At 43.1% G+C, this 18150-nt stretch overlaps 1 protein-coding gene across 3 annotated transcripts in view; it reads right to left on the bottom strand.

The window, feature by feature from the left end:
• Nucleotides 1-18150, bottom strand: part of kcnab1a (potassium voltage-gated channel subfamily A regulatory beta subunit 1a) — a 183842-nt gene that overhangs the window by 162103 nt on the left and 3589 nt on the right. For 2 of the 3 annotated variants that reach the window (XM_054742791.2, XM_054742792.2), the window contains exon 1: nt 7633-8124. The exons of the other annotated variant lie outside the window; for it this stretch is intronic. In XM_054742791.2, coding sequence (XP_054598766.2) covers nt 7633-7907 — 275 coding nt within the window. In that variant the 5' untranslated portion in view covers nt 7908-8124. Of the gene's footprint in view, nt 1-7632; nt 8125-18150 lie in introns of those variants that run through there. 3 annotated transcript variants of the gene reach the window in all.

The following is an 18150-nucleotide window of genomic DNA, read 5'->3' as shown; positions in this document are numbered from 1 at the left end:
AGCTGGAAGGTTGGATTAATAAATAAATTGATAAACTTATGATAGCCTGATCAACTAGCATAAATCATTTTATAGTTACCAACCTCCCACATAAGCTGTTAGAGGCGCAATTAATTCCGGATAACCCAAAAAATGGCTGAGAGGCGTGGCTTGCCTCCAGACTTCTCTCTAGTATCTTAACCAAAAGGTAACGAGTTTAAAGGAAGTGGAATACTCTGAGGCTGGCTATTCGTACAAGTCATTTCACCTTTAAAATAAAAGACAAGATTCTAATTAGGTGGTCCAAACCCGGATTTAATACGATAAAACTCGCCGATATCCCCCCGAACCCTGATAGATGCACCGTCTCATAAGTTCTAAAGGAACCGATAAATGGGACGGGCACGCGACAAGAGTACTCCAGGAACAGCAGCTTCCGTGAAGAACAGGACGGGGCGAAAAAGCAGGAGAGGAGAATGACCCCGACCACCCCGAAAACAGCTAGGATGCGCCGTAATCTCCCAGAGGGCTCGACCACCCCGAGAACAGGAAGGATGCACCGAAAAACCAAAAACTCCAGGCCGAAATCTCCCTCCGCTGAAAGGGAACAAAAAAGAAAAAGTAATCCTCCAGAACAGACGTTAGCTCACCATGGGTCCAGGTTTGGTCAGATCATTCTGTCACATTGTGATGGTGGAGATGATGGACCATGTGTGGTGGAGAGTTCCAGGAGGCAGGAATGCGGGCACGGATAAAGTAAAAATGGGTTTAATGACAGGATACGGCAGGAACGAGAACAACACGACAAACAACAAACAACAATGATCCAACCAAGGACAGGAACAAAACAGGTGGTATAAATACACAAGGCTAGTAGGAAAACATGGGCAGGTTAACGAGGGACAAGTGAGAACAATACGGACTAATCAGGGCAGGAGAGAGACAGTCAGGAGGGCAGGGGCAGATCGTGACAGAGGCTCTAGCATCTGATTAGGATGCCTCCTGTCTGGGCCTCTCGACTTAGGCTGTTGTCCCCGCCACCAGACTCCAGATAAGTGGAGGAAAATGGATGGATGGACGTTTGAGGACATAGTGCAAAGCAAGAGTTCACATCTACTCATGGCTTCATTAACTCTTCACATCTGTGCTTTTCGTTTAAATCTGAATGAGTCAAAAATGTGAACTAAATGAAAAAAAAATCCCATGAATAGAGAAGTTGCCCTTGATTTTCTTTTCTATTATCGTTTGTTTACAAAGGCTAAACCTCAAAAAGGACTGTTTAAATGGTTATAATATTCTGAGAAATGTTATGAAATTATTTTAAGACTGTGTTTGAACAAGGACTGTATCACCATCTGAGAAAATAATAGTTATGCTTTATAGAATGTCATTTAAATCTGCATTATGGTGAAGATTTATTTTATAGGCATGTGTATTTGGAGTGTGGAACTTATGCGTGGCATAAAAGTAAAACGAAAGTCACGGATATAACTAATCGTTTGTGACAGTGGGTCATATGAGGACATCTGTTCTGTTAAGGGGTCACAAAACACAATTACCTTGTGAAACAGGATTTATCTCATTATAATTCACTTTCCTTCACCAACCCCAAAGCGGTTGTAGAGGAACACACATTGTAGGACACAGGGAAAGTTGCTTATTTGCATCCTTTCTTTTAGGGCATTGCTATTTGTGGTCAAATCAAGGCTGGCTCAGATTATAATAATAATAAATAATGCATTGAACTTATATAGCGCTTATATATCTTATATATCTAGACACCCAAAGACGCTTTCACACACTCACATTCACACACTGCTAGTGATGGTAAGCTACTTGTAGCCACAGCCGCCCTGGGGAGGTCTGACAGAGGCGAGGCTGCCATTTGGCGCCGTTGGCCCCTCTGACCACCACTAACACAGGCAAGTTGGGTGAAGTGTCTTGCCCATGGACACAACAGCAGGATACCCCTGGCGGTAGCTGGAATCGAACCCATGACCCTCCGATCATGAGGCAACCCGCTCCACCACCTGCGCTACTGCTGCCCCAATTATGTTTTGTGTTGTGCTATGAGGAAAGAACCACATTGATAGGCTCATCTAAGAGGGAGGCAAACTGCCATCACACGTTTAACTGTGCCCAACAATACCCTCTAATCTATAAAAACCATTACAATCTTGCTGGATGACAGCTAACTTGGAAAACTTCTTAAGTGACAGCAGTTGGGATGCTGCTGTGCTCTTAAGTCTTTCCTTTGTTTTCTGCACCCCTCAGATCCCCTCCCGCACGCTTATCATGCTGTTTGTCAGCAATACGGTCCCATGATGACAATCGCACCACAGTCGATGGTCAAAAGATAGTGATTATAACAACAGCTACATAATTTTTGAGACATGATTGGCTTTACCCGCAGAAAACACAGTCATCCATGTGTACTTTCAGTGCTGCTCGGGATAAAGCTGTGCCGGATCCCAATTCCCTCCTGAAAATAATGATAATGCTTCCAGGTCCTGAAAATTACTGTGGCAAAGACTTGTGACCCCAAATACTAGTGGTCAAACTACATAAACATTGCTAAAAGGCCACAAAAATACTGAGGGCATGATAAAAACACAAAACGTTTAAAGGGGATTTATTGTGCAAAACTCCCCTTTGAATCAGTTTGTGCTGCCATGTGAGTCTCTACTGCCTCTACACACACTCCGAACATGAAATAAAAATCCATACATTTTCTGTCAGTGTTTGGTTTTAGGAATTATGTGCCTAAAACAAGTTGTTTCAAAAAGTCAGAATAGAATTTAGAATAGAACTGCTTCCCAAGTGCAAGCAATAGATGCTGGAGGAGCAGCGGCTCTACTCTGAACCCCTCCCAGGTATCGGAGCTTCTCAGCTTATAGTAGCCAGAGCATTGGGCAGGTGTGCGTGGCCAGTTCCAGTGTGTTTTCCTAAAGTGACAGAGCCCTGAATTGACTCATTTTAGAATGTACTGGAAATGTCAACAATAAAACTTCATGCAAGGGGAATTTCATGCAAAGATGACATCATAAACATGTTTTTCACACTATTAACTTAAGAGAAAGTCATAATATGGCATCCCTTTTAACTCCTGTTTTATTATTTACACCGATTCGTCACTATTATATTTCAAATTTATATCAATTGCAGTAGGAGTGTCCAAACTTTTCATAAAAAGAGCAAAAATTGTCATAATAAAAGTCTTCACGGGCAACAAAAATGTGATTGTATCTGTGGTGTAACAAATATAATGGAATCACTTTTTTATTTTCTTTGCACTCCTCACAACGGGTCTAAAACGTGCATGTTAGTAAAAATCAGAAATATGTTGGAAAGTGTCACTCTCCATCAAAAAACAATTGGGGGAACACAAAATCACTCAAAGGGACACATTTTGGCCCTGAGCCACATTTGAACATGCCAGAATTACAGTGTAAACCATTTTTTGTTTGTTTTGATTTCTGGAGATCAAGACCTGATGCGTAGTGTCTCGTGACCAAGAGGCCTTTTTGGTCTGCATCTATTTAAGCCACGGAGAGGCTAAAATTGCATTTCCACCCTCATCCACTAGGTGCTGGCCCTGCAAGTGAGCAAATCCTTATTGACTCCAATGTTAAAAAAAAAAAGCCACATTCACAGCAGAAATAAGCATGTTTACAGCCTGGTTTAAAAAACATTTTAGGTTTAATAGATCTAGTTTACATTCATCACAACTCTGAGGGGGGTGGATTTTTTGTAACTCTTCTGTTTGAGTGGAATTAAATGCTTAGAATTCTGAATAATTAATAAGCATCGGAGCCACGTGACTTCAGAGCTAGCTCCGGGGAAAAGCCTCAGCCTGGGCGTCACGTTAATAGATGTTTGGACATTGGAGATGTTGGACATTAATCATGGAATTATTTGAACAGAGAGGGCATGCTGTGGTTCATCCAAGAATAAACTGCTTCCTTTTTATCATTCAGTAAGTAAAATTATATTTCTGTACTATACTTTGCTGGTTGAATGTGGGAAATGCTTTCATTTAACTGCTTGGTCAAACATGGGGCTGCTGGCTAGATAAGAAACTTGAGCGGGTGCCCAGCTACTCCTGTCTCCTGCCCATGAGCAGTTGCTTGAGCAGTCGGCCAGCTGCCAGTCCCATTTCCCAGGAAAGCCGAGATGTGTAGACCGGCTCCGATGTGAGGCTGTAGTCATGCAGGTCACTTGTGGATCTCTGAGGGAGACCACTGAATCACTGCAGCTCTTTTCGTTGATGCAGCTTCACTTTTGAGTCGTTCAACCACATTCTGATAGTCGACTCGGCTCCCGGCTCCGTGTAGACACAGCGCTGGTAGTCAAGTCGACAACGACGGACTCGCGGATCTTTGACCATGGTGAACCAGTGAAGCCTAATTTCCTCGGTCAGCTTACCTAGTTATGATTTTTTTTACTAAGCAGGCAGGAGGTGCCTTCATTATGAAGTCACTCTACCGCGTTTTTCTTGCTAAAAACGTTCACAAAAGGTCTGTTAGCTTTGGGTTAGCAAATAGCTACTATCCTGCAGATCTCCAACCGTGGAGCATGAGCTGATGTAAAAGGCCACAGCGCCCAGCTAACATCACAGCACTCTGCTTGTAATTTAACAGTCCCTGTCCACATTAGATCTCCACAGGTGAGCAGCTTGACTACAGCCTCGCACGGAAGCTATGCGGCTGAGCGGGTGGGCTACCCCAGTCCCCAAAGCCCTTCTTTGCCTTGTGGGTTAGCTATGTTAGCTAGTAGCTACACTGGTTCATTTGTTCCAACCCTGTTCCAAACATAACAGCCACACCCTCAGCTCCACCTCTTTTCCCATTTTTGGATTGTCTGGGCATGACGGGCATGACAAGACGTGTGACACGATCAAAAAATCAGTGGGGGGAACCTCCCATTTTTGGCTTCAATCTGCCCCCTGCAGAACGATGGGCGAGCTATGTCCATATTGTTACATGACCCACAGAAGGGTCTCTGGACTCCACCTTTGGTGCCCTCTCCGACTGCAGGAGGACACAAACAGGACATCTTTGTTACTGGCATTTCTTTGGGACCAACCATCGACATAAATATACTGGAGATCTCCTTTCCATAGGCTCCAATATCACGTTTTTGTACTAAAATGGGAGGCGGCCACCACCGCCATTTTGACCGTGTCACAGGTTCCGTCAAGCCCAGACAATTCCATAAAAGGGAAGAGAGGTGGAGCTGAGGGTGCGGCTGTAAGGCTGGGATCAACTGACGACACCCGGTCAAACTAGCTACAAGCTAACCTGAAGCTAACCCTAAGCTAACGCAGAGGTGGGAGCTAAGCAAACGGAGGTAGCAACCTAGCTACAACCGGAGTTAGCTGTGCACAACACCAGAGCTTCTGAGTCAGAGATACGCCGGGCTGACCGCTGGGTAAAACCAGCAGACAAGCGCCGCTGCGATCTGAGATGCGCAGAGCTGCCGCTGGGGAGAACCGGGTGGAAAGGTTTCCATCCCAAAGCTCCACAAGCCGTCAGCCCGTGCAGCACACAGAGGCCGCGATCAGACAGAGATACGCCGAGCTGCAGGGAGGGGAGAACCGGGTGGAAAACATCGGTCTCCCAAGAGCTCCACAAGCTGATAGTTGGAACCCAGCTCCACCATCATGTTATATTTCAACCCATTTTCTAAAGTGCAGCATTATGTTAAATGCACTGGATTTTACCCTATTACATTTAAATTTCATGGTTAAACAGTACATGTTAAAATCTAAGCTCAGCTCGGCAGTGACCTAAAATACATAAATATAATTTTACTTACCGAAAAAAATGAAGTGGAGACTCCTTGGACGCTCTATTAGTGCAATTAATGCCACAGCAAGTCATTTTGTCCAACAATTGCACAAATAATATCCAAACAAGAATACACAAACACAGAGACTCAAAATGCCGGAGCAGTTTCCAAGCCAGACCGAGGCTCTACTGAGGCCATTCCACGGAGCTAGCTTTGTGGTCACGTGGGTCGGATGCTCATTAATTATACACAATTTTAGGCTTTTCATACACTTAAACAGAAGAGTGAGAAAAAATTCCCCCCCCCCCCCCCCCTCAAAGTTGTCATGAGTGTAAACTAGATCATTTAAACAAAAAACATGTTTTGGTACCAGGCTGTAAACATGTTTATTTCTGCTGTGAAATTGGTATTTTTAACATGGGAGTCAATGAGGATTTGCTCGCGTCTGACACCAGCCCCCAGTGGATGAGGGTGGAACTGCAATTTTTGGTACTTCCGGGTTGGGCCTAGATTTAGAGCTGCATTGTGGGGGCTTGGGACCAACCCAACAACAGAATATTTTTAGACGGTGTTGTTATTACGCAGTGTGTGTTAGCAGAATTTAGCACAGAATAACTGAGGAAAAAGCTTTCTGGAATGACTAGGATGTCCAAATGACCAAAATAATAGCTCTGGGAACATAAACCAGCAGGCCTCTCCAAATATAAAACACTAATGGACACATTTTGAAGCACAATGTGCATACTCCAGGACGATAATAAACATTCAGTTCATTTCATCTGTGTTGTTATCATTTTACCTTCATAATTATTATGCTGATATCACCGACGATGTACAAGTATCACTGTGCAGCTGTTACAGATCTGAATCGCCGCTAAAAGGCAGCAAAGTTTTTGCAAGATTTTGGAACAAATAAAGATTATAAACAAGCATCAGCAGAATTGATCTGAAGTGAAATCCTTCATTTAGGATACGTTTTTTTTATCCTTCCAGTGTTCTACAAAGACAAAACACAGTGTGAGCATGGCAGTTACAGGCTGCTTTCTCGCCTCAGGGCTGAGCAGCGATCCACAGTGTCCCAGTCACACTCACTCAGGCCACTCTCCAACACGATGTCCTCTCACAAACGACAAACTAAGTAAGAAGAAAACAAATTCATGGCATTCATTTGCACTATCACCAGGGACATGAACTGTGTTGTCTCCAAACACAAAGAAATATTTTCTTGATTCCTCTTACAAGCAACTTTAGCTATGTGATGTGTGATCCTTGTTATCTATTCAGTGTTCAGAGTTTACTCTGATTATACGAAGACTCTGGTGCATACACACACAGACATTATCAGTCAGTCGTGCACACATGCACTCAAAATGCATCACAGGGAAGCAGTTATGAACATGGCACTAGAGTGATGTAATGTAACAGACAGTAAAATATTGAAGAAATCTGAATCCTTTACATTAAAGTAATTTAAAATCTGGACTTCAGATCTTGGTTTTTGTGTAGAGCACACATAAAATAATAACAAAAACATATATTTCTCTTCGGAATATTTCTGCAAGTAACTATGAATTAGAACGAGGTCAAAAGTACTGAACGACAGAATGATCAATCAGACCAAACCAATCAATAATCTGCATGATGTATGGGCACACATTAAAAAGTGAAGTTTATAATAACTATTCTGCCTATAAAACTATCAAATCCAGTGTATAATTTAAACTTTTAGAATTTTTTTGTTTTTTTGTGAATAACCAGCTCTCAGGAAACCCTTAAACCGCTGCCTACCAACTTGTAAACAACTCAGCAACAATAAGGCAGTAAACACTTTTTCAGAGCAAACATACAAAAGGTTAAGGTTACCTATAGACCATGCCGGTGTGACTCTTGACTGTGTCCTGCAGAGACAGCGAGTGGAAGTTGAGAAACTCCTCCAGCTGTTTGAGCTGTGCTCCACGGTTGGGTTGGTTTGCCGTCCACAGCATCAGAGGAGCATAAGGCCTGGAGCCCGGCCCGGCGGGCGCTTGTTTGACCAGCCTGCCCTGGGACAAGCCCTGGACCTGGATCCCGCCCTGACACCTGGAGCTCTTCTGCTTGGGGTTGGGGATCTCTGGGCACGTTGCTTTGTACAGATACATCGTCCAGCTTCCTTTGTCACTTTATCTTCTTTTTGAGTCTCTCCCGTCTTCTGTTAATGTGTCCCGCAAACATGCGCTCTCAGTAATCCAGGTAGGCACCCCTCGCCCACGCGACTCTACATGGATCTGAGGAGGGTGTGTGGGAGCATCTGGTTGAAGAAGGTACAACATCAAATTTAAACTGGCTGTTAAGTTCTCCTAATGAAGAAAAGAGGAAAGGAAAATCCAAACTCGACAAAAGCCACCAGACTGTAGAGTCCGTTACATGTCCAGTCTGCAGGAGGTCCACACAGGAAGCTGTTTTTGTTTCCTCACATGTTCATCTCCATGTTCTGATCTACATATGTTGCCAGGGAACATACAGACATGAAGACAGAGACAGACATTCTCTCTGATAACTCCCCCTTCTCCTCTCCCTGACACACACACACCGAACACACACACTCATGCTGTCACTTTGCCCCCTGCTCAGCCAGACTACGTTATAAGCTCCGTTTGGTTTCGCTCCCTATTAAACGGCCTGGGAATCTGGGACGTTTTTTTTTTCTTTTTTATTAATCCCTCCCTTTCCTTCCCCCCCCCCCCCCCTCTCTCTCTGTTTGCTTCTCTCACTTTCTCTTTCCTTTTACCCTTTTCTTCTCAACTCTCTCTTGTCCTTGCTCCCATTCCCATTTTCCTCATCACATCCTTCCTTTGTTTCCCAGTATTCCCTGCATCACAGGCTCATTCACTTCTCCTGATTTCCTCTCTCTCTCTCGTCTCTTCTTCCAGCTTTTAATTTCAACAGTTTTGATCATCCTCCATTCGGCGTAGACATTTGTTAGTGTTCCATTTGTTCACACTCCAACTCAGCACACGATATCTCCTTTTATAAGCTCTCTTGTCTTTCAGTTCTCACCCTTCCCTCTCTGACTCTTTCCACTCTAAACACAGTGTATGCTGGAGTTTTGCCCACAATAAACACCTAAAAGGAACACACTATCTAACTCACAGATGCACACAGTCTGTTGCCTGGGACGCACAATCACACACTGTTTGAAGGACTTGTTTTTCACAAGGTGAACCGCAAAATTAAATGCAAAAGCCTCTTTTTTTCTCTCTCTCCTTTGCCCGACTCTCTCACCACACGCACCTCTGGACTTCTCGAGAGACCTTCAGTGACATCATGTCTGGTCTCCTCCAGTGGCTTGTGGGAATCAGGAGGAATGCCATTCTCCCATATCAGGAAATTTTAGTTTAGATACACATCAGCCATTGCAGAAATGGGCAAACATAAATAGATGAAGGAATTGTACGTTTTTGCTGCTTTTGTGTGCTTATTTTGGATTTTATTTTATTTTATTGCCCAAAAAGGGCAAATATTTCACAGATATGGAACTACAGTTAATGAGCTATGATTTATGGGTTAGGGTTCATGTTATATGTTGTGACAGTGAAATGTTAATGATAATCTTATATATTGTAAGACTTTTTTCCAAAACATCTGTCAACAAAAGGTGATTTTAGATGATTCAATGAATGTTGAAACTTTAACTCTTTTTATGCTACCATTAATTTTAATAAGAATAACAAAAATTTAACTTTAAACTTTAATTTATCGCCTAATCATGTAACACTTTCATTTGTTTGAAAGTTAAAAGCTGCTAATTATGTTGATATAGTCATTACATTTTAAAGCTCCCTTGTTTTCTACATCTGAGATAAAAACGTAAGAGTCTATTATTGCCCTAGGAAAAAACGTGCATACAGACATGCACATATGCAGACACAGAGAAATAGGTCGAGAGGTTGATGGAGGGGCAGCTGTGCCCATGGTCCAGCAGGGTCGGTGGAAAAACTGATCCTGCCAGGCGTCAGGAATGTCAGCTGAGTTTATGCAACGCCTGAGTGTGTATGTGATGTATTTATAGACACAGGATCCATAAACATGGAGCCTACAGTACATGCTCCCGCGATTGAGTCCAAAAAAGAAAATTTGAATATTAACAAAAGTAAATATTGTAAATGTTCATATTGATTCTTTTTATTTTTTTACTTTGATTCTTTTATTGCATCTCACCATGTTTCATTCCTTCAGTTAAATGTGTGGTTGACTGAAAAAACATTTTTTAATGTTTTTTTCGGATTATAATCGGTCACTCTGAGTTTTTCATGTAGGCTGAATATGAAAATAGTCTCCTACACCTACCTTCTGCATTCATTTCTAGAAGAAAAAAGATGGTGAGACTCTAGGATTTGAAATGCCTGACAGATCTACATCACACTGTCAATTAACATTCATGCACTGACCCATCTTGGCTAATGACGGGGTAGACTGTCGTCCAGGAATCAGCAGAGAATGTTTCAACAAGTTTAAGTTAGCTGTTAGCATTAGCAACATCACCACATGACAGAAGCTCCTCCAGGCTTGTGTTACTTGTGGAGATAAAGCATCTGTGATGCAACGTCCTTATCAGGAAATAAAACTCCAAATCCTGCCATCTGACTCTCAGCTGTGATGTGGGTAACCCCCCACCCCACCGAGAACATCTTACGAGGCAGTAAGTAGCAGGTTGTCCAGTAATCGGAAGGTTGCAGGTTTGATCCCAGCTCCGACCAGAGAATACTGCTATTGTGTCCTGCTATGTGAGTGAGTGGTCACGGTCATAGGAACTGGAGTCACCAGGGTTCAGCAGGCCTCACCTCTGTCAGTGCAGAGCTGTGGTTACATTGTAGCTTATCCCCACCAACATGTGAATGGGTGAATGAGTGATTGTGTTGTGAAGCACCTTGGGAGGTTGTAGAACCCTAAGAAGGTGCTATACAAATACAAGCCATTAACCATTCCTTTTTACTAGAGACCACAGCAAATGTGGTGATTAAACAAGTGTTCATCCACTTTAAAGTCAGCTTTAAAGTAGATGAGAAAATTGTTCCTTTAAAATATTAGAGATGCTTCTTTTCATTCTCATTTTCTACTAAAATTCTTTCTCTGTTTATAATTTAACACAATCAGCTTCTCGTTCCTTGAGACTAATTAGCTGCCTATATCTGTCTCTTTGATTTTAGCTCCACCACCTACACATGTACTCCCTCTGGAGTGAATCTCTGTATGATCACCATGCTTTACATCTGATAATTATCCTGTTACAAATTGGAAAAGAAGCCCAGGAAATCATCGCTTTGGATACAGTTTTGGTGGATGAGTTTCAAAAACACAAAAGGGAAGGTTGTATCAATCTTGCATTGAATGACATGAAAGCATGTCTCCACATTGTTTTCCTCAAAAAAGAGGTTCTGACTCTGCTTGGAATAATTATGCCAGTAAGCCATCTCGCGGCCTGGGGGACTGTCCTGCTCCTGTTCAACACCAGACTGTTGGCCTACATCATCCATTAAATCTGGTTGTTTGTTGATAATGAACATCTACATTAAAGCAGAGGACATCATATGCTCTGTAGGAGAAACCAATACCAAATGCACCATTAGCGTCACTGCATTGGGTTTGGGTTCAAGAAGACTTGAGCAAATATTCAAATTAAAGCTGTTATAGCAAATCTGCAAGCAGGCCAAGTTTTTAACACAAACACTCACCCCTCCCCTCTGGTGTCTTCACTGGTTCCGTTTCCACCAGAACTGAAAACCCGCAATGCCGGAGGAGACAAGGGTGCACTGAACACCAGTCGCCATTTTATTGGTCCAAACGTTTTTTGTTGTTCGTGACTTCAAATGATGTTTGTCTTTTTGGGACTCTGGACGTTTGTCCTTAAATTGAAGTGGTAGCAGCCGGCTGTTTCGCCTTCTCTGATATTAATGAGCGGAGAACTTCTCACACCTGTGGTGTTCTGTTGCTAAATACATCAGTGTGTAATGAAAACCAGGGAAGTGTAGCAGTTTGGTTCGGTTTGAACGTTGTTAAGAGTCATTAAAAATGTTTTAATTTAACTTGTTTTTCAAATTTGCTATAGCAGCTTTAAAATAGAAAATAGTAGGTATACTACAGCAATGAAGAGAGGAGATATAATGCAAATTTTACTTTTTGTGCTTTTATAATAAAAACCAGACTTCCGAGTAGGAAAAATAAGATGAAACGTGTCAGAGCCCAAGTCACACCTACGTCACTAACCGCGACTATATATGGAAGTCGCCTCCCCAGCTCACCACTCAGTCATCGTTTCTTCAGATCCATGATCAGAGTTTCCAATCAACCTAACCTTCCAACGAACTATCTGCTCACAGTAAGTGCTCTCACTTACCTCTGGAAAACCCAGCATCTCCGTGTCCCTTCGTTTACGCTCAGACGCTCGGGGATTCCTAGATCAAACCACGAGCCGGCATTTCACCGACGCTACCACTTCCGCGTCTGTGAAACCACGCTCTCTACAGCTCAACTCCTTGTATTCCAGCCGGCCAGTCTGACAGGATGCCTGAGTCCATTGATCCCGCGTTTAAAGAATGAGGTTGAGCAGCTCCACGTTATGGTCGATCGGCTCGACTCCAAAGTGAGCTCTCTAACCGACCTCGCCCTTCAGCTATCTGCGTCCCTCAAAGCTCTCCAGCAGCAAGCCCTCACTCCTGCTAAGGAGGAGCCACAGCTCAGCCTCCCAGAGAAGTGGAATGGGGTGGATGGAAGCCCTGATGGCCTGCTTGCCTCTCTGGACATGCAGTATAAGTGCCAACCAGGAAAATTCCCCAATGCCCGCTCTCGGGTGGCGCAACTCACCTCACTTCTCTCTGGACGTGCCCAGGAGTGGGCCGCCGCCCTCTATAATTCTAAATCCCCTGCCAACCTAATCTTCCAACGAACTATCTGCTTACAGTAAGTGCTCTCACTTATCTCTGGAAAACTCAGCATCTCCGTGTCACTTCATTGACGCTCGAGAATTCCTAGATCAAACCGCGAGCCGGCATTTCACTGACGCTACCACTTCCGCGTCTGTGAAACCACGCTCTCTACAGCTCAACTCCTTGTATTCCAGCCGGCCAGTCTGACAAAATGCCTCCTAAATTCGGACCTCTCAGTGAGAAACTCTGAAGAATTTCAAAACTCTGAACTTGACGTCCAAAATGGCAGCTCTCCATATAAACAGCAGTAACTTTGGGTGAAATGTGTTTTTTTTTTTTTTACAGAACACACTTTAAGAGTGTGTTTAAAACCAATGTTACAAGTAGTGCTTGCAACTCTAAGCTGAACATTCTATAAGTTTAGTTTGCATGTTGAACATACAGCTTAAAACAATGTTTTTAAGAGGAATCTACAAACAATGGCTACGTGTACGTCGCCATATTGGAATCCTTATTTCTCGGACTACGGTAACCGGAAGGCGGTTAACTCAGGTGTGATGCCATTCCCATTTCCGACTTCCGAGGTAAATCAAATGCACCGTTACTCATTATTATTCATGATACGCAAATGTATTGTCTCTGATTGGCTAACAGCAATGTGTCGCTTCCGCTACCTCTTTCTTTCTTGAATAAAAAAATGCTATTTTGATGTCTTATCTTCATAAGTACCACAATCCAGAGCCTGTTCAACCATGTTGTGGAGTTGCTAATGCTAACAGTTAGCTCCTAGTGGCCAAGATTCACTCTGATCTCTCTAGCTGCTAAATCAACAACAGCCTTCCCCAGTTGCAAGTCAAGTTGAGAGAAGTCATGAATTATTTTACAGTGTGAAGTAGAAGAGTGGCCTTTTAGACCTGAACGTTTCCGTGTCTATTCTCTTTCTGCAGCTAATGCAGTCAAGACACATTCAGCATGCAAATGCAACTGTGACTGATCGTATTTCTAAAAGAGCAAGTACTGCACTCTTCCTCAGTGAACAACCTGTAAAGAAGAGCTGCTGTTTGGATCAAACGTGCTAACTTTGGCACCATGCGTCACACATCAAAGTTCTACAGCAACACATGCTTTTGTTCTCCATGCAGTGGAGTCCTGTTACCATTGCATTGTCACACCTGGTGCCAGCGGTATTAGGAAATGTAATCCCCAATGCCACGTCAGAGTAGGACTGTAAGGCTGTTGGCTACAGTGATGGATTGACCACCAGCGACTGAGAAAGAATCCCCATCTGTAGTACTGAGGTTATTAAGGCCATCATTGTGTGGGTTTGAGACCTTGCCACACTAGTTTACACATCTTTAAGACATTCTCCTGTGCTCTCACCATGCCTGTACCCCTGTACTCCTACCACACACACCCACACTATCACACACACCAGAGGTGGAAAGAGTACTAAAATGTTGTACTTAAGTACAAGTATAATTACTTTCATGAAATCTTACTCAATTACAAGTAAAATTACCTGCCTCAAAATGTACTCAAGTAAAAGTAAAAAGTAGCTTATTTCAAATGTAGTCAGAGTAAAAGTTACTTAGTTACTTTTTTGACTGTGCAAGGACGGGCTCTTCTGAATAGTTAAAAAAAGGCAATGGGGTATAAATGTCAAAGTGGCCGTTTTTTTAATTAAATGAACAAATATGCATATTGAAGTACAAAGGCAGTTACACTGCAAACTAGTAACATAAATTAGGTTATAGTCACAAGCCCATGACTTTTCCCTGAATGCTTATTTAGAGCAGCTGATTTTTAAAGTTAGCAGAGTTCATCTTTGGTAGTGGGTTCACTCACTCATTTAAAGATATCGGCCAGAGGCAAAATTTGTTTGAACAGCATGTGTAAATGTGTATTAAAATCTCAGATGAAAAAGGTTTTTGGATTTTGACGGCTGGAATTGTAAGAAAATCTGATGTTTGTGACTGGCGCAGGAAAAACAGAAACTAACTTCCAGTCTAACCCTGGGTTTCCACAGGAGCCATCAGCAGCACGTTACTGCAGCAGCACGTCTTGCTCGCGTAAGCTGCTGCTTGGCCCTTCCCACGAGACGCGAAGCAGCAGGGGAGCAGCTGTCACCGACCGAGCACGAAGTCACACGAGTGACTTCGTCAGTAAACACAACAACAAGCAGGAGAAAATTACAACATGGTTTGTGTTTTATGTTCTGTCCGTTTTATAATCGCCAATACGGACCTGAAAAACAAAGTAGACCGCTAGCTAGATGATAACTTCTCACGGGGACGCACAGTTAGTAACGTTTTTTAAAAGTAAAGCAACCGGAAGGCAGTACGTTCTTTATTCTGAAAATCTCGGTAGCTTCGCTCCGTTTCCGCAACCAATTTCCTGTCTTTCCTTCCCAAAAAATGTCGAACTTGACCCGTTTCAGAGGCGTCGCGCGTAGAAAATAGAACCGGCGCGTAAAGGCCGCGACATGCTGCTCCTGAGACGCGGCCGACTCGCGCTGCTGACGGCTGCCGACGGCTCCAGTGGAAAAGGTTCTGTTGACCACAGCGGTTCCTATCAGCAGCTATGACGTGCTGCTGCAGTAACGTGCTGCTGACGGCTCCTATGGAAAGCCGGGTTAAGCCCTGGGCAGCAGTTGACGTTTCACATGGAGCTCTGCTGAAACAGCTGTAGTAAACAACGCGTGGCTCCGCTGTATCTGCGTTAGCGTTATAGCAGAGAACAATGTGTCATCAATCAGATGTAGCTTCTGAAGCCTCTACTAGTCCATCAGATTTGTTTTTTCTCTGGGATACAGCGACGAAAACGGATGTTAGATTACTGGAGAAGTTCAACCGAACTTCGACCCCGCCAGCTGGATATCACTACCAGAGGTGCAGACATGTTTTAGACCGTTTGACTCAGAAGACCTACGACCTGATTTGGACATAGAGGAGGATTCTGTTCATCTTCAGAACCAAAATCGGTACAGTTTGTTTACTTTTCTTAAATATTTCATTTCTGTGCTCCACTGGAAGCTCTAAGCTGACAAGTTTTCAGCTGGTTTTAGCTCCATCATGTGTCCCAATATAGTTCAGTAATCTACAGTTTTACTGCTGTGTGTATTTATTGACATAACTCTGGAAAATATTTAACCAACAATTTACCAGAATAAATCTTCCTGATGCTGGAGTAACTCCTTAGCTCAACTCGTTGTTTGCACTAATCCAGGATGTCATGGAGGTTCTAATGTTGAAATATAGAGATCATCTTTTAGATTATATCTGTGTGTGTGTGTGTGTGTGTGTGTGTGTGTGTGTGTGTGTGTGCGTGCGTGCGTGCGTGCGTGCGCGTGCGTGCGAGTGCGTGCGTGCGTGCGTGCGTGCGTGTGTGTGTGTGTGTGTGTGTGTGTGTGTGTGTGTGTGTGTGTGTGTGTCGTAGCTTTCCCAAAGGACTTGTTCTTTCCTTACCGGAGCGAACACGGTTAGTTTTGCTGCAGTCATGCTAACGGGACTCGTCTAGAGTCCAGAAGCAGTGGTGCGGTTCTAGATGGATTTATAGATGTAGGTTATTATTTTAGATCAGACCTGTTATTTAAAAATGCGTGTAGGACATAGACACATGGCTCAGACCTTTTGCTGCAGCTGTAAACACAATCTTACGTAATAATTGCGAGCATGAAAGTAAACAAATAACAGTGATTCACAATATTAGCATCAGCAGCTAGCTTGTTTTACGTGCTGGAGTGACGTTTGCGAAACACAGTTCTTCACTGTCTGGAGGAGAGGATTTGGATTTTCTGTAATCATTTATGACAAAAGTCCTTAATAAAATAAAAAACTGGACCCAGTACATGTTTATATAGATAATAAAGTGTAGTTATTTTGCATTTCTACAATTTTAATGCCGAGCCAATACCTTTAACCCTTCACCACTGAAATCAGTTTGTTCATTCCAGTCCTCCTAAATAATCCTCCAATCATCCAACTGGAATCCTTAAGGGTCCCGTAACGTCCATCCTGTCAGAACAGGCCTTGGGAGCCCAGGTGTTACTAGAACTAATGGTGTCTCCTCACCAGCGTGAGCCTCCAAACTGTCAAGGTTGGTCTCCAAACATGAACTTCAAATTCATGCATTTATCTCCTCTTGTAACACTTTAACATGTTTTAAAAGGCTTGTATCATGATATGTTACACCTCCCAGACCAAAGATAGGTCCAATATAAGATAAAACATTATCATAAACACTGCAGAGACATCATTGTTTATTAAATACAAGTTATTTTCCTGAGCCATTACTTCAGCCAAGATATTGGATGCATGGATTTGATGAAGCCATGCTGTCTTATGCAGTCCTACACACACACACACACACACACACACACACACTGCAGCATGTTAGAATCATGTGAATGACTAATTGAACTACACTGAACTGCTTTTGTAATAATTTAATCTCTTATTCTGGAGTAAAATAAAGAAACAAGCTAAATCATCACATATCTGTGGCATCAAGGAGCATCTTCTGAGTTCAAACACAGGGATGAGCTCAATGTTTACACCTGAACAGTATCAGGATTAACTCACAGAGGCCTGCAGGTCTTCTGTTTTATGAGCAGAGCGCTGAGAATCCGCTTCTTAGGAGCGCTAAACGTTATTTTGCCGCTTCCGTGCGGAGCGGTAAGGAAACACATTTCAAACACGGAACCGAGTCTGGTTGCCGAACCGAGCAGAATTCTGATGACGTCACACCGGTGCGCGAAGGTGCGGGTTCCAACCCACAGGAGAGGAGGGAGAGAGGAGGTAAACAGCGAGTGGATCACAGAACTTTTGTTTTTGAGCAAAACTGCGGTAAAAATGGCTGTTTGTCCTCATCATAAAGCGTGTAGCCCCCCCTCCCCGGTTTAGACGTGGTGCTCATGCAGGTGTCTCTTTCTGTTCCGACGCTGCTACACGTAATATTTTTAATTTATTAAGCCTACAATTTATTTTTACTCAGTAACGGATATGATTTAAAATGTAGCGAATTACAATTCTTTTTTAAAAACTTACTCAAGTAAAAGTAAAAGTACAGATTTTAAAAATGACTTAAAAAGTATACATTTACAAAAAAGCTACTCAATCCAGCCCGTGGCTGGATTTGTAAAGGGCAGAGAGCTCCAGTCCGACTCAGACACCAGAAAGGTGGAGGTGGAGTACTGGTTTGGGCTGGTGTCGTCAAAGATGAGCTTGTGGGGCCTTTTCGGGATGAGGATGGAGTCGAGCTCAACTCCCAGTCCTACTGCCAATTTCTGGAAGACACCTTCTTCAAGCAGTGGTACAGGAAGAAGTCTGCATCCTTCAAGAAAAACGTGATTTTCATGCAGGACAATGCTCCATCACACGCGTCCAAGTACTCCACAGCGTGGCTGGCAAGAAAGGGTATAAAAGAAGAAAAACTAATGACATGGCCTCCTTGCTCACCTGATCTGAACGCCATTGAGAAC

The sequence above is a fragment of the Nothobranchius furzeri genome, chromosome 13, assembly GCF_043380555.1.
Source record: "Nothobranchius furzeri strain GRZ-AD chromosome 13, NfurGRZ-RIMD1, whole genome shotgun sequence".
Taxonomy (NCBI): domain Eukaryota; kingdom Metazoa; phylum Chordata; class Actinopteri; order Cyprinodontiformes; family Nothobranchiidae; genus Nothobranchius; species Nothobranchius furzeri.
Note: the sequence above shows the minus strand (reverse complement) of the source record. Positions and strands in the feature narration are given on the sequence as shown.